Consider the following 25,837-nt stretch of genomic DNA (forward strand, 5'->3'; position numbering starts at 1 on the left):
AAAGTAATCAGTACAACTTGTGGCCATTTGTATCTGGCTTCTTTTATCCAACATGTTTTCAAGGTTCATTCAAGTTGTACCATATATCAGTATTTCATTCCTTTTTAGGGTAGAATGATATAATATTTCATTGTATGAATATACAAATTTTGTTTATTCATTCATCAGTTGGCAGACATTGGGTTGTTTTCACTTTTTGGCTGTTGTGAGTAGTACTGCTATGAGCATTCATATACAAGTTTTTGTGTGAATGTGTTTGTAATTCTCTTGGGTATATACCTAGGAGTGGAAATGCTGAGTCATACGAAAATTCTATGTTTAACTTTTGAAGAACTGCCAAACTATTTTTCTCAGTGACTGTACCATTTTATATTTCCAGCAGCAATGTATGAGGGGTTCTGATTTCTCCACATTCTTGCTAATACTCGTTCAGTTTCTATTCTTTGGATTATGTTCATCCTAGTATGTATGAAGTGGTGTCTCATGGTTTCAATTTGCATTTCCATAGTGACTAATGATGTTGAAAATGTTTTATATGTTTTTTGGCCATTCATATATGTTTTTGGAGAAATGTCTATTCAAATCCTTCACCCATTTTAACATTGGGTTGTCTTTTTCTTGTTTAACTGTAAGTGTTCTTTATATATTCTGGATACCAGACCCTTATCAGATATATCATTTGCAAATATGTTTTTCATTCTGTGGGAGCTTTTTGTAACTTTCTTCAATAATGTCACAGAAAAATTTTTAAGTTGACGAAGTCCTACTTACCTATTTTTCTTTTCTTGCTTATGCTTTTGATGTCATATTTGAGAAACCATTGCTTGATCTAAGGTCATGAAAATTTTTACCTATGTTTTCTTCTAAGAGTTTTACAATTTTAGTTCTTTAATTAAATCTTTGATCCATTTTGAGTTAATTTTTGTGTATGGTGTGAGGTAGAGGTCCAAATTTATTTGTATTCAGTTATCTCTATACCATTGTTGAAAATACTTTTCTTTCCCCATTGGATGGTATTGACATCTTGGTCAAAAATAATTGACCACAGTTGTGTGAATTTATTTCTGGACCCTTAATTCTGTAGTGTTGATCTATGTATCTATCCTTATGGAGTACTACACAGTTTTGATTGCTATGCCATTACAGTAAATTTTGAAATTGGGAGTGTGAGTCCTCCAACTTTGTTCTTTTTTTTTTTTTAAAGATTGTTTTGTCTATTAATTTTACTTGTCTAGTTCTGCAGAAAACATTGTTGGGATTTTAATAGAGAATTCATTGAATCTGTAGATCCATTTGGGAAGCTTTGCCATTTTAACAATACCATGTCTTTCATCCATGAATGTAGGATGTCTTTCCATTTATTTAGGTCTTTTAAAATTTATTTCCACAATGTTTTGTAGTTTGCTGTGCAAAAATCTCATTCTTCCTTGGTTAAATTTTGTTCGTGTATTTTTAAAATTGAAACACGTCTCAATTTCTCTCTGTAGGTAGACAAGATAAAAATGATAAATCCATAAAAATAGTTTTTCTTTTTTTGAGATGGAGTATCACTATTGTTACACAGGCTGGAGTGCAGTGGCTTGATCTTGGCTCACTGCAATCTCTGCCTCCTGGGTTCAAGTGATTCTTGTGCCTCAGCCTCCCGAATAGCTGGGATTACAGGTGTGTGCCACCATGCCTGGATAATTTTGTATTTTTAATAGAGACGGGGTTTCACCATGCTGGTCAGGCCGGTCTCAAACTCCTGACCTCAAGTGGTCTACCCTCCTTGGCCTCCCAAAGTGCTGGGATTACAGGCATGAGCCACTGTGCTTGGCCAAAAGTAAATGTGTTTAAATGTAGCTCTTCAGCTATTTTAATGTAGCCAGACTTTTTTCCTAGAAGTCTGAGAATAAGGATACTAGATTTCCAGTCTCAAAGGTATTATTATTATGTTTATAATTTTAGATATATTATCTTAGCATTTATTTATTCATTTATAAAACGGTACCTGCCAAAGTGCCATCTAGTCCTGTCCATTTTCATGTTTTAGCGATTAATAGTAATAGTAATGCTATGAAGATTAAGTTAAAACAGTAATACTGATAGCAAACACTTAAATGACATCTATGTGCCAGGTAACTATTCTAAATGTTTTCTGTGTATTAACTTATTTAATGAAATTAAATACTGAGTGGGGTGAAGCTTTAAAGGACTGTGTGATTTTGTGTGTGTGTTTGTGTGTGTGTGTATGTGTGTGTGTGTACATGAAGTCTATTTGGAAAACTCATAATTTTAATCTAGAGTTCTCAAACAATAGTTATAGTCAATGCTTATTTTTTTTTTTTTTTTCCTGGAGAAGGAGTCTCGCTCTGTCAGCAGGCTGCAGTGCCGTGGCGTGATCTTGGCGCACTGCAACCTCCGACTCCCTGGTTAAAGCGATTCTCCTACCTCAGCCTCCTGAGTAGCTGGCATTATGGACACACACCACCATGCCCAGCTAATTTTTGTATTTTTAGTAGAGACAGGGTTTCACCATGTTGGCCAAGATGGTCTCAATATCCTGACCTCGTGATATTCTTGCCTCGGCCTCCGGAAGTGCTGAGGTTACAGGCATGAGCCACCATGCCTGGTCTAATTTTTAAAGATTAAGATATTGATAACTGTATTAATGAACAAAGGGAGGGAGGTGATATCTCTCAACTCTGCTTGTTTGGGGCTTTAAGTATTTCACCTCTCAATTGAGAAGTTTGAATCCAATGATCTCTAATCTTAGGGTGCCCAGCTCTCATAGTCAGCTATCTAATGGCTTAGATACAATATCTCTCTGTCCTATGTGATGTTGCAGGGGAAGGCTCTGTGAGGAGTTAGATCAAAACTCCACAGAAGTATGAGCTTGAGGAAGGCAGGGCTTGTGTTTTCCATATTGAATGTTATATCCCTGTCACAGTACCTCATATACAGTAGAGTTTAAATAAAATATTTGCTTGAAAAATGAGTGAAGAAATAAACATAAGACTGGAAAGAAGTCATTTTGGGTTTGATATGGTTTGGTTGTGTTGCCACACAAATCTTATCTTGAATTCCCGTGTGTCGTGGGAGGGGCCCAGTGGGAAGTAATTGAATCATGGGGGCAGGTCTTTCTGATGCTGTTTGTGTGATAGTGAATAAGTCTCCAAGATCTGGTGGTTATAAAAAGGGGAATTTCCCTGCACAAACGCTTCTCTCTTTGCCTGCCGCCATCCACGTAAGATGTGACTTGCTTCTCCTTGCCTTCCACCATGATTGTGAGGCTTCCCTAGCCACATGGAACTGTAAGTCCAATTAAACATCTTTCCTTTGTAAATTGCCCAGTCTTGAGTATGTCTTTATCAGCAGTGTGAAAATGGACTAATACACAGTTTTAGTTTCTTTTTAATAGTAGAAATGTGTATATGTGGATTGAGTGCGGGGAAAGGAAGGAATATTAAAACGGATATATTTAAATTAATAGAAGTTGTTTTTTACTTTTCGCATTTCTTCATATTCAGCTTGTATTTCACAACTGAGCCCTTGGCTTGGGATGTGCCTTTGCCTCACCATCTACCAACTTACTCAGTTTTTTAGCCCAGCCCAGGCATCACTGTTGCTGTTTATCTACCTCTTTTTTTTTTTAAATTTTAGTTATACTTTAAGTTCTAGGGTACATGTGCACAACATGCAGGTTTGTTACATAGGTATACATGTGCCATGTCGGTTTGCTGCACCCATCAACTCGTCATTTACATTAGGCATTTCTCCTAATGCTATTCCTCCTCCAGCTCCCCACCCCCCAACAGACCCCAGCGTGTGATGTTTCCCACCCTGTGTCCAAGTGTTCTCATTGTTCAATTCCCACCTAAGAGTGATCTTTCCACCTCTTATCTCCAGGCAGAGTTGAAGCTTGTAACCATCTGTGGTCTAGCACTGGATCACATGGTAATGAAATTGTTAGCTTCTGTCTTGTCTGTCCCTTTTACTAGGGTATGAGTATCTTAATGACCATGTTTTATGTTTTATTTGGTAGCATATCTGACATTTAGCAGGTGTTCAGTTAGCAGTTGTTGAGTATGTAAATGTGAGCCAATACAGAATAAAGACGAGGCAATGACCAACTGACCAATTGCTATCCTGAGTGTTTGCTGTGTGTAAGGAATTTTATGTGCATTTCTCTTACTTCTCATGACAATCCTTTAGGGTTGGTATCATCATCATCCTCATTTTACAGATAAGAAAGTAGTCTCTAAGGAATTAAGTAACGTGTATAAAGTTATGCAGCGAATAAATGGCAAAGCTAAGATTTAGAGCCAGGTTAAGCAGACTTACCTGTTTAGGTTCCTTCCACTAAAATCAGGGTTCTTGGCCAGAAGTTCCAGTAAAAATAATGAGTGAAATAAGATACTGGACATCAGGTGACATCAGGATACTTCAGGATAATGTTTAAAGAACCATTGCTTATGTCTTCTCTGGTGGTGTCAGGAAATAGATTAAAAATTGGATCTTTTAATATATCAAAAGGTACAGGACTGCCCTCTCGGTGGTTGAATTTTCTGTTTAACACAGTAGTAAAATGAGAAACAAGTGGGTTTCTAGATCAAGCTACATAGAATAATTACATTTTGGGGCTAAAGACAACTTTAGAGGTTATCAGCCTCAGCCCCATTAATCTTACAGATAACACAAGGCCCATAGAGTTTGTAAGTTTGGTCTTCATTTGCTTTGTCAGTTAAGGGCAGAGAGTGTTCCTTTATATCATGAGGCTCACTTTATATATTAATAGAAAATTTAGAGTAATGGTGGATAAAAACTTGTCATATTAAAGAGATAAGAGCATGAGAGCTTGGTTGAAATACCATCACTTCACACACTGGAGATAGTATCTCTGAGCTTCTGGCTCCCCTCAGAAAGAAAGAACTTCCTGCATAGGACAGAATTCATCATCAGGGGCATCTCTGAGAAAAAATGATCCTGTAAGTTGTTTATTAAGTTATGATTCCAAGACTTTGCTAATTTAAGATGCAAGTGAATATACAATGGTCCCTCCTGATCCGTGTGACTTTTGAAAGAAGAGTTTTCTTTCAGATTTGCCCAGTGATAGTAGGAGGAACTACAAATGGTGAAAGATCTGAAGTAGATGCTTCCATTGCCTTTGAGATTTGGCTTCTGAAGTAAATACCAGCAGCTGGATAAAGTGAAATCACTGTCATCCGATAAATACTTACCAAATAGCCAATATATTTCAGGCAGTGTTCTGGGTGCTAGATCATGCCAAATATTATATTTTATTTTGTGTGGTTTGTGTAAGACAGAATACTCAGAAGGAAAAAAGACTTGAAAATATGCTTTTGAGAAATTGATATGTAACAGAATTGAGATTTATGTATACGTGTAATGTATACACAAACATTTATTTTGTTGTGGGTCCATATTGCTTATTTAAGTAAATTTGATTTTCAGAATTTCACACAGCACTGGAAGAAATTGGACATTGACTTATTTTACCAATGTATTAAGACACTGCACATTACCACTTTTGTAGTCCTTAATAGATTGTAATGTCATACGTTGTTTTTAAGGTACTCTTTTCCCATTCTTCTCTAGAGCAAAGATCATGTCTTGTTCATCTTTGTAACCACCTTAGTGCCTCATGCATGGTTCCTAATACATCATGACTGTGCAATAAATGTCAGAATGAATAATCATGAATGTCTGAAACTGTTTCTGTGGACAAATTAGCTCATGAACTGAAAATGGTAAAAAGATGGTTGAGTGAAGAAGAGGAAACATTTGAGGGAAGGAAGAAAATTGACAAGGATAAGAGATGAATGAAATAAGAATGAGGTGGTCAAGAATGCTATCATATATTATATGTCCTGGTAAACTTTTGCTGTGTTAGAAACAATCCAAGACTTAAAGGGATACAACCATTTTATCACCCTCATGGATTCTGAAGGTTAAGAATTAGTGTACAGTGGGGATGTCAAGGCTCTTATCTTGGAAAACTTTAATGGCTGGGGATGACTTGAACCACAAGGAGCTGGAATCATCTGAAGGTCTCTCACTCGTGTCTGGCTTCTAGGCTGAGATGATTTGAAGGCTGGGCTCAGCAGTAATTCTGCAATAGAACTGTATGTGATTTCTCTACTTGCAGTGAGCTTTTCTCAGTATGGTGGCTGGGTTCGAAGAGGGAGAATATTCAAAGAGCTAGATGTCCAAAAAAATCAAGCAGGAGCTACTTGGGCTTTTATGTCCCAGTCTCAGACATTTTTACTGTACTGTATTAGTCAAAGGAGTCACAAGCCTACTCCAATTCAAGGGGAGGGGAGGTGACGTAGACCCATAAGAAATGTGTCAATGAATTTACATGTATTTAAAAAACAGAAACAGCAGCACTACATATCATAAGTGGACCAGATAATGACAATGATGAATAGAGCAAAGAACAGGAAAGTTCATTATCAATTTACTTCATCAGAGATGGGACATATGACAATGTCATTAGACACTTTCCAAACAATAGTTAGATTATGACATACATCCATGATACTTTTTGAGTGTAGTTTATAATTTTTATTTGTAACAAATCATCTATGAGAATGTTTTCTATGAAATTAGTGTTTTTAACAGGTTTTTTTTTTTTTTTTTTTTTTTCCTGTTAGGGATCAGGTATGTAAGAGCTGGCATTTCAGTTTTTGAAATTCTTCATTAACTGAGCTCCACAAGCTTTAGAAATAAGGGCAGATACTTGTCTGGTCAAATGTGCCTTTATGATCTAGTGTGCTCTGCAGTTCCAGTTGTGATGCTGACCTTTGGTAATCTTTCTAATGATTCTTTTATAAAAAGTCTGCAGTTTGAATATACTCACTTTGCCTGACTGCCCACTGTGCTTTGGCACTTTGTTGGTCTGTAGAGAATCTTCTTTCTATCATGATGTAGACTTGAGAAAGAACTTCAGCTTTCATGAACTTAAACAGGGAAATGGAAAGGACATAGAGGGAAGAGAGGAGTTATAATGAGGACGAATGTTGCATTAGACTGTGGTTTTATTTTGGGGAGCTAGAAATCACATATTCCTTTATGTCTGAGAAGAGGTAGCGCAGATTACATTAGCACAAGGCTCTGCTGGCTCACAGGAATCACTGGGACCATTGGAAGGTATTTGTGATGAGGTAGGTAGGGCAGTAATAATGGTCCTTGGGGAAGTTGAGCCCACCCATCTTTTTCTTGTGTTATTTGTCTGCTTTGGTACTTTTTTCCACCTCCCTCCTTTCTCTTCCTTCTTTTACCCTTTTCTCTTTTTTCTTATCAACTCTGAAGTGTTTGACGACTGGAACATGAAAAACTATGTTATTCCTGTAAATATGTTTTAAACACTTTTTATTGTAGAAAATTTCAAACATAAATAGAAATAGGATGATATAAGGAACCCCTAGTATTTATCACTAAACTTCAATAGTTATCAACTAATGAACAATTTTATTTTGTCTATACTTTTCCATACCCTTCAGATTAGGAAGGAAATCACAGACATTATTTTATCTGTGAATTTTTCAGTATGTATCTTTAAAAGATAAGAACTCTGAAAAATATAATCACCATACCAGCATACACACACACACACTCTCTCTCACACACTCACAGCAAATCATAAACAACTGAACGCTGTCTTAATATCATTAAGTCCTGATATCATCAAACAAATATTACCAATGAACCTTAATATCATCAATATTGAGTTAGTATTCAAGTTACCATAATTATCTAATACATTTCAGTTGAGAGGTCTCTTAAGACTAAATATATGTCAGACCCTCCTGAATCTCTTTTATTTTTGTTCTTAAATTTTTTTTTTTGTTAAAGAAAGTTTCTCATTTGTAAAAAAAAAAAAAAAAATTGAACGCACTAATGACTTGACTCTTCATTCCTATTTTAAAAACATTGAGAAAAGAATATATAGACATGGATGAATGTTTCATATTAAAAATAATTTAGAATACTGTGGCCAAGGAACAAACATTGGTATTTGATGATCTTATGTATAATTTCCAAACGTTCTTTACTCTGATGCTTTCTCCTAGTAAAAGGCACTGAAAATCACTGTACCCACTGAGAAATTTGTTTTGTCTTATTTTCGCTTGTTATTGTTTCCCTCTGCAGTAGCAAGAAATAGACAAATATTCCTTTTATACAAGGAATTCCCTCATCAGAGGAGAATTGGTATCAGAATTTGCCAGTTAAAGAGAATCCAGTTACATTTCATAGTAAATAGTAAAAGAGATAAAACCTGGTATGATTCAGGCTTTATCCTGAAAAATAAAGTGAAAATATGTTTATCTCATATTTTCTCTTGAGTACCTAACTCATAGAAAAAAGTGAATCTAGTATTTTCTTGATATCATTTTCTGATAAAAATGTTTTATTAAAATTTTGACTTCCTTTACGTGTGAGTTTGTCAGCACAATTTGAAAGAGAGCCTTTTTATTTTTTCAAAAGCATTAGAAAGTTTTACCAGTTTTTGCAAGGGTTTTCTTGTTCCATAGAATAAATGTTAACCCACTGTAACAAAGGTACCATGATATGTAATTTCTAAAATAAGATAGAAATACACTTGTCTCTCACAAAGTAAGTGAACTAGTCTAGCCTCTGCTCCATGAAGTCATTCCAGGATCAGGCTCCATCTTGTTTCTTCCCCACCTTTGGAGTAATGCTGGGATGCATAAGGGAAGTTGAGTCTGCCAGTGGGAGGCTGGAAAATGCCCTAACTCTAGGGAAGTAGCTTGTCTTTAAGTTGAAAATGGCCTGGAAGGGATACGTATAACTTCTACCCCACATCCTTTTGACCTAACTTAGTCAGATGGCCATATTTTACTGCAAAGAAGGCTGGGAAATATAAATCTATAAATGAATATATTCCAGCCTATGTGCAGAAAGAAGGGGAGAATGAATTGGTGTGTGGGGGTGTGCGTGGGGGGCGTGGTTGGGGAGAGGTAAGAAGCAGTCTGCCACAGTGTATCTTAATATTTTAATTATAAAAATTAGTCTGATTTTGACTCCCCTATTGTGTTATTATTATTGTGTTTAACTAGCTAACTTTAAGATCCTTATTTCCCAGTGTCATTGAGTGTGGTTGGAGTGGTTCTCCAACAGCACTTCTTGAAATGCCTCATCTTTGGAAGATCTGATATTTTATTTGCAATTGTATTGTTGACTGTTGCCTTTCTCATTCAGTGAGAGATGATGACAGCAAAGAAGCAAAACCTAGTAGTGTGGAAAGGATACTTGACTGGGACCAAAGTGGTCAGAAGATTAATGGATATTTTAATATTATGACAATTTTTGCTTCTCTCTAGAGCCACTTAAATATGAATCTTCTGTATAATAAATAAGTTTGTTAGATTCTTGGAGGTATTGCACATAGTATCTTTTCTAAAACTTCTTTCTGCATCCATTGCTCTTTTTATCTCCTTCTTTCTTATGAGAGGGGAGGCCCTCATTCCTGATTATAGCCAAAGACGCACAGGGAAGACCTGCAGTGTGAGACCCAAACCTGTTTTAAAGGAGTTAAATCAGTGCATATGTCTGCATATGGACAATAAGAAACAACTATTCCTAGGGCAGCACCTCTCAGTCTGTTTCTAGGTTCACGTGCCCCCTAATCCAATGCTATAATCACCTACCCTATGATAGTGGACTGGGGTGGGGAATATAGCATTAGGAGAGGTGAGAAATCAGCTGGCCTTTCAACTTTTGCCTTTTGTCCCAAGAGGACTTCTTTTATACTCTCTTTAGATGCTCTTGGTAATGAAAGATAAGGGTTTTACTAGAGATCTCTTGGTGCTTGGGTTCCTCACCATGTCTACCTTCAACAGGTTAGCAGATGAATACTTAAAACGTTATAGCCTGCTGCATATCAACTGGCTAAAAGGAGAAATATAGACTTTAAGAAAATACAGGTTATCATATGTGCCTTTGTTTAATAGCTCAGGAAGACAGAGGTGTACAGTGTTACTTCCTTCTGAGCACAAAAACATTACCTAATCCTGGAATAGCTCCAATTCATGACGTTAAATGGGGAACCTAGAATGTACTCTATTTTGATTGAAGTCATCCTAGTATTTTTTCCTTTGTTGTATTTCTGCTATTTAATCCCCTTTTACAAAAGAAAATTGGGGCTTTAAGCTTAGAGTATATGTTATAGAAGAGAATGTGGTAAGATTTATTCTTATATAATAACTACTCATTTTGGCACTTTTGAATTGATACTGTTGACAGGCACCATAGCATTTGATTTCTCAGATTAAGGTCAGTTTGATGTTTATTTGCACAAATTTCCTAAAATTGCAAACAAATAGTAACTTTGTCACAAACTTGTGGTGAGATTGCAAATGGTAACTTTGTCATAAACTTGTGATGAGATGTGAAATAAGGTCACCTGTTCTGATGTAGAAGTTTGTGAACTGAGGGCTTTAACTAAGTTTTAATAATATTAGAACATCACCAAGTATTAGATTGAATTACATAATATTACTAATTCTGTGGATAAATTATTGCTGGATATTGGCAAAATGTGGCACATAATATATGACTTAACCTAATAAGATGTGAATTTCAACAACCTCTAACCACTCTTTGCTTGCTCTTATAAATAGTCCATCCTTTCCCAACTCTGTTATCAGGGCCCTTTCTTTCTTATTTACTATAGTCCATTCCACAATATTATTTGGTAACTCACAGTCACTTTTATTTTCTTTTGTCTCTGATTTCCTTTCCCATTTAGCACCTCTGTTCCCTTGACTTAAAATAGTATGAAAAGTCATATTGACTAGGATAGGCTGTTCTAGTCACCAGTTTTTTTGTTTGTTTGTTTTAATAAATATTATTTTCTCTTCTCTCTTTCTTTTTCTTTTCTTTTCTTTTCTTTTTTTTTTTTTTTTTGAGACAGAATCTCACTCCAACACCCAGGCTGAAGTGCAGTGGTGTGATCTCGGCTCACTGCAACCTCTGCCTCCCAGGTTCAAGCTATTCTCATGCCTTAGCCTCCCGAGTAGCTGGGACTGCAGGTGCATGCCACTACGCCTGTATTTTCAGTAGAGACAGGGTTTCACCATGTTGACCAGGCTGGTCTCAAACTCCTGGCCTCCAGTGATCTGCCCACCTCAGCCTCCCAAGTGCTGGGATTACAGGTGTGTCACCGCACCTGGCCTATTTTCTTTTTTACCTGACAAATAATAATTGTACATATTTGTGGGGTACATAGTGATGTTTTGATACATACAATGCATAGTGATCAGATCAGGGCCATTGGCATATCCATAAAAAATTATTTGTTTTTAGGCAAAATCTCTCATGATGAAAAAGGTTTTAAGATCTATTGGCTAAAATTGCTGGACTGTGAAACTGAGTATTAGTCAGATATTCAGATTTGCAACGCTGGATAGACAGTATAACTTTGGTGGTTTGGATTTCTCACTGGTGATACAGTGACAGTTTCCATTGTCTACCTCAGAGTATTAGTGTTTAAAGACAATGTGTTAAAATGTTCAGACTCTTAGCAGTTAGCCGCTAAGGCAAAGGGAATAGTACTCTTGTGTTCAACTCCAATGAGACAGAGAAAAGGGGCTTATGTTGCAGTCGAGTTTTATTTTAAAAAGATGTTTGTAATCCTTAGTAATGGCTAGGAGAGAAAGCTGGAATCCTGAGTTTTGTTTCATCTTCATTTTAATTTAGAACATCAAACCTATTATTTTCTTGCTCGGAGAGGACGTCTCCCTTCAGTTTTCAGATTGAGAGTTTAGTGTGGCTCTTAGTGATGCCCTGAAAGTCATAGGCTATCTCTGTTGAAATCTGGAGATTGAATCCAATTGCACTTAGCAATCTCCTAAACTAGGAGGCTGGAAGTGGCACCTCATTAAACTTTTTCCTTCCATTCCACCTTCCTTTTCACTAGAGAAGTTGTATAGTGTAGTGAATAGTGTAGGTCCTGCAATTCTATTGGCTAAATTAAAGCCTGGCTCTTATTCTTACATTGTGGTGTGTAAAATGTAGACAGTACTAGTACATACTTCAGAAGGTTGTTGAGAGAATGAAGTGATTCAATACACTGAAAGTGCTTAGTGGTTGTAACAGTGCCAAGTAGTAAAAGTTTAATAATGAATATGATAATGATTTTTATTATTTTTCTGTGTGAATAGTAATTCCATAGGGATACTCTCTGATTCTCCTGTGGTCTGCTTATTCCTCCTGATTTCACTGATCTTATCAAAGGTTGTTAGATTGACCTCTCAGGACAATGATGTTTACTTTTAGGAAAATGTACCCTCAGCTTCCTCCCCCATTTTGGTCCAGATTTCACAGCATTTAGCAGGTATTTCATAGTTTGTAGTTTGGGATTGAAGGCTGTCTTTTTATTTCATTGAAGATAGGATTCTCTTCCTCTGTTTTTTTTTTTTTTTTTTTTTTTGAGATGGAGTCTCGCTCTGTCGCCCAGACTGGAGTGCAGTGGCGCAATCTCGGCTCACTGCAAGCTCCGCCTCCCGGGTTCCCGCCATTCTCCGGCCTCAGCCTCCCAAGTAGCTGGGACTACAGGCGCCGCCACCTCGCCCGGCTAGTTTTTTATGTTTCTTAGTAGAGACGGGGTTTCACCGTGTTAGCCAGGATGGTCTCGATCTCCTGCCCTCGTGATCCACCCGTCTCGGCCTCCCAAAGTGCTGGGATTACAGGCTTGAGCCACCGCGCCCGGCCTCCTCTGGTTTTTATGTTTTATTATTTAGGGCAGAAGAGTAGAACATATACCTTTCCACTGCTATTCTCCAATGATATTCTGATTCTCAGAGGGACTCATTTTCAGTTTTTCAAGCTTTTTCATCTCACTGTATCTTATTAAACAAAAATTATGGAAGGCCATTGTTTTGGACTGAGCTCCTGTACTAAGCCCCAACAAACCAGACCAAACAGAAATGGAGTCACTTATGCTAAATGCTGCCTAATCAAACTGAAGCTTTAAGGGAGCAGGTAGATCCCCAAATAGACCATTTTTTCCCCTGAAAACAGGAGATTACAGTCTACGTGAATCAGTGTAATAAGGAAGTCCCCTCTGTTTTAATCTTTACCAAAAAAAGTAACCTGAAGTAACTTTATGTTACTAATCAGCTTTTTTCCCCCTATTGTTCTGTTTCCTTGTTCCCACCTTATAAAATCCATGGTTCTGCCCTGGTCTGTTTTACAGAATAGAGGCTAACCTGACTCTTGAATTGTGAGTAAAAGTCACTTTTACTAAATTTGTCATAATTTTGTCTCTTGACAGTCTCTAAGTAACATGCTTTACATTGCTACTTCTTGTGTTTTAAATTGTAGATACTATTTATTGGTTTTCTCCTCCTCCTCCTCTACCTTTTCCTCCTTCTTCTCCTACTACCATGGAGGAAATAGCTCTCTTTCATAATGTACTCCCGCACCCACACGGGAACATACTTCCTGCTCTCACACCCAATATATTTATATTAGTAGTAAGATTATTGTTTACCTGATTATGACGGTGTAGATGTTATTTGTAGCAGAACGCTGTAGCATACCTGTGATTATTTTTCCTTTTCTAAACAATTTTTTGTTTTCCCTTGGAATTATTTTATTTTTTAAAGTTGACTAAATTTTACTAACTTATTATAAATCTTCTCCCCATACATTCAGTTTCGTCTCCTAGAAGACTTATTTGGAAGAACCTCCTTACTTGATCTAGTTTGGACTAGTTGTACTCTCGACCAGCTGCTCAGTGTCATTCATTTTGGGATTGCCCTTCAGCATCTATTGGGGGAGGGGGTCCCTTTACCTCTTTCTTGTGTTGGAATGTTTGTTTCCTAAATTCTTGTGGTTTTTGCTGTTTTGGCTTCCTGCTTTGCTTTGGTATTTTGGCTACATCCCCAACTAGCTTTCTGAGAAAGGTGAACAAGAGATAAAATTGTTAAAGCCTTGTGCATATTTGAAAAATGTCTTTATTCTCCTGTCACTTCATTGGCACTTTGGCTGATTATAGAATTTTTGGTTAGAAATCACTTTCTTTCTGAGTTTTTCTTTATTGTCTTCTACTCTGTAGCATTACCCTTGATGATTACCATTCTGAATTTTGATCCTTTTTATAAAACTTACATTTAAGCTTGCTGAATATTTTGCTTATCCCCATAGTTGTGAAATTTTACAAGAAGTGCCTTAATTTGGTTATATTTCAATCTGAAAATAACCTTCAGTTTGAAATTTTCCTTAAAATTTTCTTTGATTGTTTTCTTACTCTTGTTTGCTTTCTCTTTCTGGAACTTCTGGTTTTTAGATGCTGAACTTTCTGGGTGAGTTCTGTAATTTCATTATGTTTTCTGTTTCTTAATTAATTAATTAATTAATTTTTTGGGGAGAGTTCCTCAATTTTATGTTCTAACTTTTCCATTGAGTTTTTAAGTTCTGCTATTTTATTTTTGATTTCTAATAGCTCCTCTTTTTTTTTTGGTCCTCTATTTCTTATTTTGGCCATATCTTGACCTTGTTTCATGCATGTATATTCCCCTTAATTCTTTGATTTTATTGAGTTTTTTTTTTTTTAACATTTTCTTTTTTTCTGCACAACTTTTGTTTCTTCTAACTTGCTTTTTTTGCATTTGTTCTTTGACCTTGGATTCCTATTATAATTTTTCCTCAATTGTCTGGTGATCCTTGGCTTCCTCTCATTTATCAGAGTGGGACTTTAAAAAGTCAGCTGAGCTGGGCGTGGTCATGTGCACCTGTAGTTTCAGCTACTTGGGGAGGCTGAGGCAGGGAGTTCACTTGTGCCCAGGAATTTGAGTCCAGCCTGGGTAACATAGCCAGACCTCTTCTTGTAAAAAAAAAAGGAAAAAGTGTCAATTGGAAGTTTCATGCATGGTAGTGGGGCCTTGCTAACTGTGGGCTTAACTATAGGGTAGTCTGGCTGTGCCATTTTTGGGGGGACACTTCTATGTCTGTGTCTTCAAGACTTTTCCCTTAGTCCAGTCCTGATGTCCTGGAGCCACATGGGAGAAGACAGCTGAGTAGCCTCATCATTGTTATGTACACTTGTACAGTTTCACTTAAGCTCCTCCTTTTCAGTGTGATAATCCCAGCCACAACTGTACTTAGTCTCTCCCAGGATAGAGACCCTACATTTTATAGTCTTCAGAAATAAACCTCTAGTTTTCTCCCAGGGTGAGGAGGGTTAGTCACCTAGATCTGTATGGCATGGAAGTGGAGAGGATCAGGGACTGTGTTTCTTTCTTTTTTTTAAAATTATACTTTAAGTTCTAGGGTACATGTGCACAACATGCAGGTTTGTTACATATGTATACATGTGCTATGTTGGTGTGCTGCACCCATTAACTCGTCATTTACATTAGGTATATCTCCTAATGCTATCCATCCCTCCCACCTCCCCCTACCCGACAGGCTCCAGTGTGTCATGTTCCCCTTTCTGTGTCCAAGTGTTCTCATTGTTCAATTCCCACCTATGAGTGAGAACATGTGGTGTTTGATTTTCTATTCTTGCGATAGTTTGCTGAGAATGATGGTTTCCAAGAATAATGGTTTCCGGCTTCATCCGTGTCCCTACAAAGGACATGAACTCATACTTTTTTATGGCTGTGTAGTATTCCATGGTGTGTATGTGCCACATTTTCTTAATCCAGTCTATCATTGATGGACATTTGGGTTGGTTCCAAGTCTTTGCTATTGTGAATAGTGGCGCAATAAACATACGTGTGCATGTGTCTTTATAGCAGCATGATTTATAATCCTTTGGATATATACCCAGTAATGAGATGGCTGGCTCAAATGGTATTTCTAGTTCTAGATCCTTGAGGAATCGCCACACTGTCTTCCACTATGGTTGAACTAGTTTACAGTCCCACCAACAGTGTAAAAGTGTTCCTATTTCTCCACATCCTCTCCAGCACCTGTTGTTTCCTGACTTTTTAATGATTGCCATTCTAACTGGTGTGAGATGGTATCACATTGTGGTTTTGATTTGCATTTCTCTGATGGCCAGTGATGATGAGCATTTTTTCATGTGTCTGTTGGCTGTATGCATGTCTTCTTTTGCGAAGTGTCTGTTCATATCCTTCGCCCACTTTTTGATGGGTTGTTTGTTTTTTCTTGTAAATTTGTTTGAGTTCTTTGTAGGTTCTGGATATTAGCCCTTTGTCAGATGAGTAGATTGCAAAAATTTTCTCCCATTCTGTAGGTTGCCTGTTCACTCTGATGGTAGTTTCTTTTGCTGTGCAGAAACTCTTTAGTTTAATTAGTTCCCATTTGTCAATTTTGGCTTTTGGTGCCAGGGGACTCTGTTTCTTAAACTGATATTTGGCAACAATTCTTTTGCTTTAATTCTTTCTTCATCACCACTTCTAGAGATACCATATTCTGCTGATTCTTGAGCTATTTGAAGGTTTTGCAGAAGAAATTGAGTTGTTTCCAGGCTTCACCTCGGCGGGGCCTGCCACATATTTATTTGTTTTCCAGTTTCCAAAATTCTATTGTTTTTTTCCTTTTTTTGTTTTCTATTTCCTTGAGAGTCAATTCTTTAACAACAACAACAGAACTGTTTTTAATGGAATTTCAAGAAGGAGCCAATGCAAAGTGTGCATTCAGCACTCCATCTTTGGCTGGAAGTCTACATGAGGAGACTTTTCCTTCATTTGTGTCTCTCTGAACTTTAGTAATTTTCTTGGCCAGGACTTCCCATTGGCCAATGAATTATAACAACAGTGGTGGACTTTAATTGTATGGGATAGAAGGGTAGGGGAGCCCATAAGTAGGAACTAGGAGACTTTTTTCTAGTCTTGGCTTGTGTGACCTTGAGTAAGCCATTTAACTTTTTCGAACTTCAGTTTCTTGAGGGAGATAGATTAGGTGGTGACTAAGATTCCTTTCAACTTAAATGGTATGATTCTGTATAAGACAAGTAATCGCACATATAAGTCAGATAAGGTGATTTTTTTTTTTTTTTTTTTTTTAGACAGAGTCTCACCCTTTTGCTCAGACTGGAGTACAATGGTGTGATCTTGGCTCACTGCAACTTCTGCCTCCCCAGTTCAAATGATTCTCCTGCCTCAGCCTCCCAAGTAGCTGGGACTACAGGCACCCGCCACCTCACCCAGCTAATTTTTATATTTTTAATAGAGACAGGGTTTTACCATTTTCACCAGGCTGGTCTTGAACCCCTGACCTCAAGTGATCCTCCTGCCTTGGCCTCCCAAAGTGCTGGGATTATAGGCATGAGCCACCACACATGAACAGATAAGGTGATTTTTTTCCCCAGGACATTCATCATGAATGTTTTTTCTGCCCCTGATGTTGAGACCTTTTGCTTCTAGAACTGCCTATGAGTCCTGCCCCATTTATCCTTGTGGGCCTTCCAAAAGTCTGCCTTCCATTTGTTAACAATGGTATTGCTCACTGTGTTGGGAACTCATGTTTGCACATGGCCCGTTTATGAGAGCATTGCTTGCTTTTCCCTGGTATCCATTCTTATAAGTTGTCATTTTCACCCTTGAAAATGTGTTGCACAAAGATGAAAAGATAATTTCCAAAGAAATGGTACTTGCATTCTGATAGTTTCTTAGGAAAGAAGGATGGAGTGCCAAAATTTTAATACGGAATAAGGAAGACCAACTTAGATGCAAAAGGGGCAAGAGCTTTTCTGTGACTCTTTAGCTTAAGAGTTGGCTTTTCTGTGACTCTTTAGCTTAAGAGTTTAGCTTAAGTCTTGGCTATTGGGTTAATTAGTTCTGTGATTTAGCTGCTACTGAGAGGCTACTGTAGACACTGGGAGTGGGATTAAGAGGTGCAAGAGCCCAGTGTCTTCCTTTAAGATAGTGGCTCTCAGTTCTATCTGTACATGAAATCATGATGCCCAGGGCTCCTCCCCAGACCAACCGAATAAAAAAAATCTGGAAGTGAAGCCTAGACATCTGTATGGAAATGAAATTCCCTAGGTGATTCTAATACACACTTAAGGTGGAGAACCATTCCTTAACAGCTGAGAATTAAAAATATGTACATTAATTGCTGTAGACATAGCAGAATATGATTAGCTCTATGATGAGTGACAGAAATTATGGCCCAGGAGTTGGAAGGTTTTTAATTAATAGGAGTCATTAGGAGAGACTACATCAAGGAGGGGAATTTTGAGCTGGTATAGTCTTCATAGGTGGAAAGTAGAGAGTCCACTAGGCCAGGGAGTGAATGCTGTGAGGGGAATCTCTGGAGATTTGGAAGACTATTTTGATTGGAATATGGTGGAAGTAAAGATGGGCTGGTAGGCTGCAGCCAGAATGTGGACAGTCTCTAGTGTCAGACCAAGGAATTTTAGCTTTACTCTGCAGGTCGCGGGGAGGCACTGAGGATTTCTGATGAGTGAAATGACAGTGCTGAATTTTTGAAGATTGATCCAATGGGAGTGATGGATAGGTAGTTTAAATAAAAGGAGGCAAGAACTTGAGGAAATGAAGACCAATTGGGAAGCTACTCTCATGGTCCAGATGTGGGATCGTAATGCTCTGAGCGAGGAAAATAACCGTGGAATTAAAAATGATGATAAACATTTGTGTAGTGTTTTCATAGTCAGTTCTTGCCCATATCTCATTTAAACCTCACACTGACCTTGTGGTCTTTCCTTACATACTTTATAAATGAAGGAACTGATGTTCAGAGTGAAGCTGTTATAAAGGAACCTTACAGAAAATGGAGGGGCCTGATTGGATGATGACCAATCAGTAATAGGAAATTAAAGGGTGCATTGGAGGTGTTGGATTGGGTATGAAGATGGTAGAATTCCTCAGTGGCTAACCCTGTCCAGTTACCAGCCGTGCTGTCAGAGAGCCACTTAATGCTGTTCATGTGACTCTTCTTGCCTCTGTCCTTTAGTATGCAGTTATTTATTTATTTATGTATTATTATTATTATTTTTTGAGACAGAGTTTTGCTCTTGTTGCCCAGGCTGGAGTGCAATGGTGAGATCTCGGCTCGCTGAAACCTCCATCTCCCAGGTTCAAGCGATTCTCCTGCCTCAGCCTACCAAGTAGCTGGGATTACAGGCGCCTGCCACCATGCCCAGCTAATTTTTTGTATTTTTAGTAGAGATGGGATTTCACCATATTGGCCAGGCTGGTCTCGAACTCGTGACCTCAGGTGATTCACCCACCTTGGCCTCCCAAAGTGCTGGGATTACAGGTGTAAGCCACCGCTCTCAGCCTATTTATTATTTTTTTTTAGACAAAGTCTTGTGCTCTCACCTAAGTTGGAGTGCAGTGGTGCTGTCTGGCTCACTCCAGGCTCCGCCTCCCGGGTTCAAGTGATTCTTTTGCCTCAGCCTCCTGAGTAGCTGGGATTACAGGCATGCGCCACCACGCCCAGCTAATTTTTGTCATTTTAGTAAAGACGAGGTTTTGCCATGTTGGCCAGGCTGCTCTTGAACTCCTCACCTCAAGTAATCTGCCCAAAGTGCTGGGGTAACAGGCGTGAACTACTGTGCCCAGCCACAGTTACTTCTTTAAAGGCACGGTGGAGGCAAGCAAAGGAGAGGCTGTTGTTAGTTCAACTTGTCTCAAATATGAATCTTCAGGCCTTTTTTTGAATGTCTTTGGGTTTTCAGATAGTTAAATAGTGTTGAATTTTAAAAGGCTTAGTCTAGGTATGGATAGTCTGGAGTTAGAGGGCTGAGACTTTCTTATCCAGGTGGACTCTGCCCTGAGCAGGTTAAGTATGACTGGTGGGTTTCCATTTCTCCTGTAGTGGAGACAGGAGCCATAGGGAAGATAACTCTGGAGCATGGTAGTGTAGACACCAGAGAACATCCCTGTGGCACTGGTAACCAGGATGCTTCATTGAGATTACATCCTTATCAGAGCTGGAGTATGAATCATATCTACCACCATGCTAATTCATTTTGTTCATGAGTCTGCTGTGTCTGTAAGGTTGTCTGTTTTGTGAACCAAGATCCTGAAGCAATTCAAATGCCAGTGTAAATCAGCCATGCAGTGGACGAAATGTGCTTTTCCATCTGAGATATTTGTTCCCTGCAATCAAATAGTAGGAGTGCACCAGAAAGCTAAGGGTAGTAGGAGGTAAAAAGGAATGAATCATCATCATGAAGAACCTTGATTAGATTTTTCCCATGAAATGGAGACGTGGAGGAGCAGGATAGAGACTGGAAAAGGAGAGGAGGTTGAATTTTTGTGCCCCAGGCATTCTCAGTTTGGGCACAGAGATGAACACTCATCTGCTCCAGCAGGGGTGAGGGTGAAGCCGATTTTGTTAATTTGAAATGGCAACATCCATAGAAAATTAAACTGTCACATTTTAACTGTTTCTTTTTTCACTGTAGAATACTGGGATCTTCAGTGGCAGGAGAAGGAGTAATCAGAAGACGGAGATGAATTTTAACACTATTTTGGAGGAGATTCTTATTAAAAGATCACAGCAGAAAAAGAAGACATCGCCCTTAAACTACAAAGAGAGACTTTTTGTACTTACAAAGTCCATGCTAACCTACTATGAGGGTCGAGCAGAGGTAGGAGACAATCACGATTTACTTTGCTGCTTTCTGTGTGGATAACGATTTTATAATATTGCCTCCCTCTCCAATCTTATTGAAAATACTTTGGGTTAATGAAGTAATGATTTATTATCATTTGGATTTGAAAGATGAAGTTTAGAATATAGATATAAATTAACAAATCTGTTAATTATAGGTTTATTATAATTAACCTACTGAATTAATCTATTAGATTACATTACTTTTAGATCCTCATGGAATTTGTAAGGTGTATTGTACATATGACTCTCTCCTGTAAACAGCATATTATGTATCAAAGTCTTCTTTAGCAAATTTAGATTGTATCCATGTCCATTGCCTTATATGAATATTTCTTCATTATTAAGTAGAAGTTACTTAAAACTGGTTAGTGATTTGGTGGACTCAACATGTTATCAAAGTTGACCTAAAGCAGAGGTTTTAAACATTCATTGTTTTTGTGATAAGCAGCTACTACAAAGTTCCCTTGATGGCAGCAGGGAGAAAGCAGCTCACTAAAAAACCTGGCCAGTGAGCACATGGCACAGGTGAATGTATGGTTAGCACACTCCTGGCTTGTGGGTGGCTTAGCTTCTCTTTCCACCGCTAGATGAGGCCTTGAATGTGCGGTCACCTCTGGTTCTTTTGCTCCTGACATGTTGGGTGTGGCATTTGCTAGTACTGCCACGTACTGCCATCTCTGCTAGAAATATCCTTGGGTTCCAGGGAATGACCAGGGGCTGAGTTGCCCATGGTTAACCGTATGCTGTTATGCAGTTGGTTTCAGTGGACTGTTGGTGATCCTGGTTTAGTTTTTTTTTCTCTTTGTTTTGTTTTGTTTTTGTTTTTTGAGACAGTGTCTTGCTCTGTTGCCAGGTTAGAGTGCAGTGATATGATCTCAGCTCATAGTCACCTCCATCTCCGGTTCAAGCAATTCTCCTGCCTCAGCCTCTCAAGTAGCTGGGATTTACAGGCACATGCCACCACACTCGGCTAATTTTTCTGTTTTTAGTAGAGATGGGGTTTCACCATATTGGCCAGGCTGGTCTTGAACTCCTGACCTCAAGTGATCCACCCACCTGGGCCTCCCAAACTGCTAGGATTATAGGCATGAGCCACCGCACCCGGCCCTGGTTTAGTTTTAATTCTGTTTTTTTTTTTTTTGTCTAGAGTATTTTCCTCAGAAGTTGATTTAGTTGTATTTTTTTTCTCCCACTGATTTCTCTGTGGTTTGGTTTCCCCCATTTTAGATGGAATGGCATTGTGTCTCATGATGGTCCTCAACTCTTAATTTCTGCTGTGGCTCGTCATTGTGACCTGTGGTATTCTGCAGGTTCATGTAATTTAGGACCATACTCCTTTATCGTTACGTCCCCCAAATGCTGAAAACCAAAACCTCAAAACTCTTAGTTACAAAACCTGTGTGTGTGTATATGTGTGTATCTGTATGTATATATATGTGCAGAAATATTAATGTATTTGATTATGTGGAGCCGCCCTAGTCCCTGCTGGGACTATTATGTAATATATGGTATATGTGCTATATTTGCTTTGTTAAATCTAAAAAATTTAAAACTCCAAGTGTGTTTTGGACAAGGACTGTTACCAGAAATGTGAATTATTTTGAAACCTAAAACAGATTTTAAGGGAAACATTTACACATTTTTGCTATATGGTAATAATTTGTTTTAATTTGATTTTAATATGTAGTTGACTCTTGAACAATGCAGGTTAGGGACACCAACCCTCGTGCAGTCAAAAATCTGCATATAGCTTTTGACTGCCCCCAAACTTAACTACTCTAATAGCCTACTGTTGACTGGAAGTCTTACTGAAGACATGAACAGATCAATCTTCTGATTTCCATCTCCCTATCCCTGGAAGCTGTGATTCAAAAAAGAAGGTGAGGGCCAGTCATGGTGGCTCATGCCTGTAATCCAGCACTTTGGGAAGCTGAGGTGGGGGGATCACTTGAGGTCAGGAGTTCGAGACCAGCCTGGCCAACATGGTGAAACCCCATCTCTACTAAACACACACAAAAAAGTAGCTGGGTGTGGTGGCGGGTGCCTGTAATCCCAGCTACTCTGGAGGCTGAGGCAGAAGAATCGCTTGGAGCCAGGAAGCAGAGGTTGCAGGGAGCTGAGGTTGTACCACTGCACTCCAGCCTGGACAACAGGGCGAGACTCCCATCTAAAAAAGGAAAAATAAGAAAGAGAAAAAAAGGATGTGACATGAGTAATCTCTGCAAATCCACAGGTTTTTCAAAATAATTTTTGTTAAAAACTGTGACTCCAGAAGTAAATTAGAACCACAGGGGCTATTCAGAAATAAAATAACCCTAGAGATATTTAGTTTTATTGTTCATAGTTCTCCTATTTTCAATAGGAAAACAATGAGGAGGCTGTTGATTGATCTAGTAACTGTGATTTGTGGTTTCTCTGTGGCCACCAAGTGCCACTAATACTCTGTTAAAACTCTCAATTCATAATGTCAGACAGAAGACATCCATCTTCTCCTTATTCCCTGGACAGCTTCTTCAACATGATGACAGCAAGCTTTTCTTGAAATTCTTCCTATTATGTAATAAACCTTTCTGTGCTTTTTGAAATATGCTGAAAATCCTATTCTAGATGACGAGAAATTAACTTAAACCATTTCCTCAGTCTAATTTTGTAAAACCTGTATTTCAGTTTCCGTTTTAGTTTGTCCTTCTTTCTCTCTGGTAGTTAGTTAATTCATGTATATTTCCTCATATTCCAATGAACTGAAAAAAGATCTTCCTGGAAGTTTATATTATTTGATCCTATTCAGGATAACACAGAGCACAGGACACTGGAGGTGTCATAAGTGATGTTGCTTTCTAGTCAGGGGGCTAAATGACACAGGGGACAGACCACCTGATGTTTCAGTGGAGGCTCTGTGGGATAATGAGATGGGAGCCAGGGAGGAGCAGTGCTGGAGTTTGATCAGGAAAAAGATCTACAAATAATAGTGAGAGAGAAAACGAGGAATCGATTTCTATAGGTTGAGATTTGAATTTAAAAAATTGAAGTAGTATGTAAATTTGCAACTATTGTTAGCTAAGAAATCAGGAATTTTTAGAATTGGACTTTGGAGCTCTTAATTTGGTTGGCTTTTTGTTTGTTGTACTGCCCAGCATGGAAACTGGCAAATAACTTACAAAGTTGAAGGAATGGGGAAACACGTTGTGCCAGGGATCCCAACTCCACCTGCACGTTCAGTGATTCACTGTGACAGCTCACAGGACTCAGCACTGAGTCATACTCGTAACTATGATTTATTACAGCAAAAGGATACAAAGCAAAATCAGCAAAGGGAAAAGGCATGTGGGGCCAGGCGTAAGCTTCCAAGAATCTTATCCCAGTAGAGTCCCAGAGGATGTGCATAATTCCTCCAGCATCAAATTGTGACAATTGTGAAATGTTGTGCTATTAGAGACTCAGTGCCCGAGGTTTTTGTTGGAGGCTGGTCACACAGGTGTCCTGTGCCTAGTGTACCAAGGTTCCAGACTGCGGAAGGAAAGCAGGTCTTCAGCATGAACTACATTGTACAGTTTGGGTACAGTGAGCCACCTCATCAGTGTTGGGAATAGTGGGACCCTCTCAAAGTCCAAGTTCCAAGATGCACAGCAAGGATCAGCCTTGAAAACAGGCCTTTCTTGGGACAGCAGCCTCGAACCTGCTGTGTTAGCTCTTTTCTGCACATTAGTAGTAAAAATGATACAATCTATTGAGCACTAAGTACAAGTTAACCACTGTGCTAAGTACTTTACATGCATTATTTCCCTTATTTCTCAAAAAATTCTGTATTGAGTCTTGTTAGACTTAATTTCAAAATGCAGAAGTAAGGCTTAGAAAGATTAAAAACTTGCACAACATACAGCCTACAAGAGATTGCACACACCTTCCAGAAATTGCAGGTGTATTTCTTCAAAGCCTATCTTTGAAATAATCTTGATATTTCAATGAAAATTTGAAAAAAAAATCTAAACCTCTGAAGTTAGCGCTCCATAATACAGAAAACATTTTATTTTAAAAGTTTTATGGATATTTTTATTTGTTACTTTCAATTATAACTTTTTAAAAAAAATTTTCTTTGTGATGGAAGAGAATTAACACTTGAGAGGGTTTTTGTCCTGGATCTACCACTTTCTCATTGGACTTTATAAAATAATTTTCTCCAGTCTATAGTTTAAACATTTTTTTGCATATATGTTATCTTTATACTTTCTTCAAATTAATTTTTTTTTTTTTTTTTTTTTTTTGAGACGGAGTCTTGCTCTGTCGCCCAGGCTGGAGTGCTGGAGTGCAGGGGCACTATCTCGGCTCATTGCAAGTTCTGCCTCCCGGGTTCATGCCATTCTCCTGCCTCAGCCTCCTGAGTAGCTGGGACTACAGGCGCCTGCCACCATGCCCGGCTAAGTTTTTGTATTTTTTAGTAGAGATGGGGTTTCACTGTGTTAGCCAGGATGGTCTCGATCTCCTGACCTCATGATCCGCCCACCTCGGCCTCCCAGAGTGCTGGGATTACAGGCATGTGCCACCATGCCCAGCCCAAATTAATTTTTAAATTTATAATTGACACATAATATCTTTTCACACTCTTAACTCCTCTGTTTCATCAGCATTTCAACCCCAACACACATCTGATCTGTTACCAGTTACTATTGTATCGGTCAGCATTCTCCAGAGAAACTTAACCAAAAGAATATATATAGGATACTGCGTATGTATATATATGTGTGTGTGTGTATGTATGTACATAAAAGGAGATACATTGTGAGGAATTGGCTCACACAATTGTGGAGGCCAAGAAGTTCCACAATCTGTTCTCTGCAAGCTGGAGGCCCAGGAAAGCTGGTGATGTAGTTCAGTCTGAGTCTCAAGGCCTGAGACCCATGACAGCCAATGCTATGAATCCCAGTCTGAGGACAGGAGATGATGAGATGGGATGTTTCAGCCCAAGTAGTGAGGCAGGAAAAAAGGGGTGAATTCCTCTTTCCTTACCTTTTGTTCTCTTCAGGGTTGGATGATGCCTGCTCACAGTGGGGAGGTCAGTTTGCTTCCAGAGTCCACAGATTCAAATGCTGATCTCACTAGGAAACACTCTCACAGACACACTCAGAAGCAATGTTTAATCTGGTTACCCCATGGCCCATTCAAGTTGACACATAAAATTAAGCATCATATTGGTGAATTCTCTCTACTGCAGGCTTATTGCAGCTCCCAACCCCAGTTTTAGGTGGATTACTGC

At 38.5% G+C, this 25,837-nt stretch overlaps 1 protein-coding gene across 7 annotated transcripts in view; it reads left to right on the plus strand.

Moving 5' to 3' along the window:
• TEC (tec protein tyrosine kinase) overlaps window positions 1–25,837 on the plus strand; it is a 141,312-nt gene that overhangs the window by 22,232 nt on the left and 93,243 nt on the right. For all 7 annotated transcript variants that reach the window (XR_005243932.2, XM_008017460.3, XM_073012418.1 and 4 more), the window contains one exon: window positions 20,375–20,560. Coding sequence is in view for 6 of the 7 variants with exons in the window: in XM_008017460.3 (XP_008015651.3) it covers window positions 20,423–20,560 (138 nt within the window). In the remaining variant the exon portion in view is untranslated. The remainder of the gene's footprint in view (window positions 1–20,374; window positions 20,561–25,837) is intronic.

The sequence above is a fragment of the Chlorocebus sabaeus genome, chromosome 27 (genome assembly GCF_047675955.1).
Source record: "Chlorocebus sabaeus isolate Y175 chromosome 27, mChlSab1.0.hap1, whole genome shotgun sequence".
NCBI classification, from domain to species: domain Eukaryota; kingdom Metazoa; phylum Chordata; class Mammalia; order Primates; family Cercopithecidae; genus Chlorocebus; species Chlorocebus sabaeus.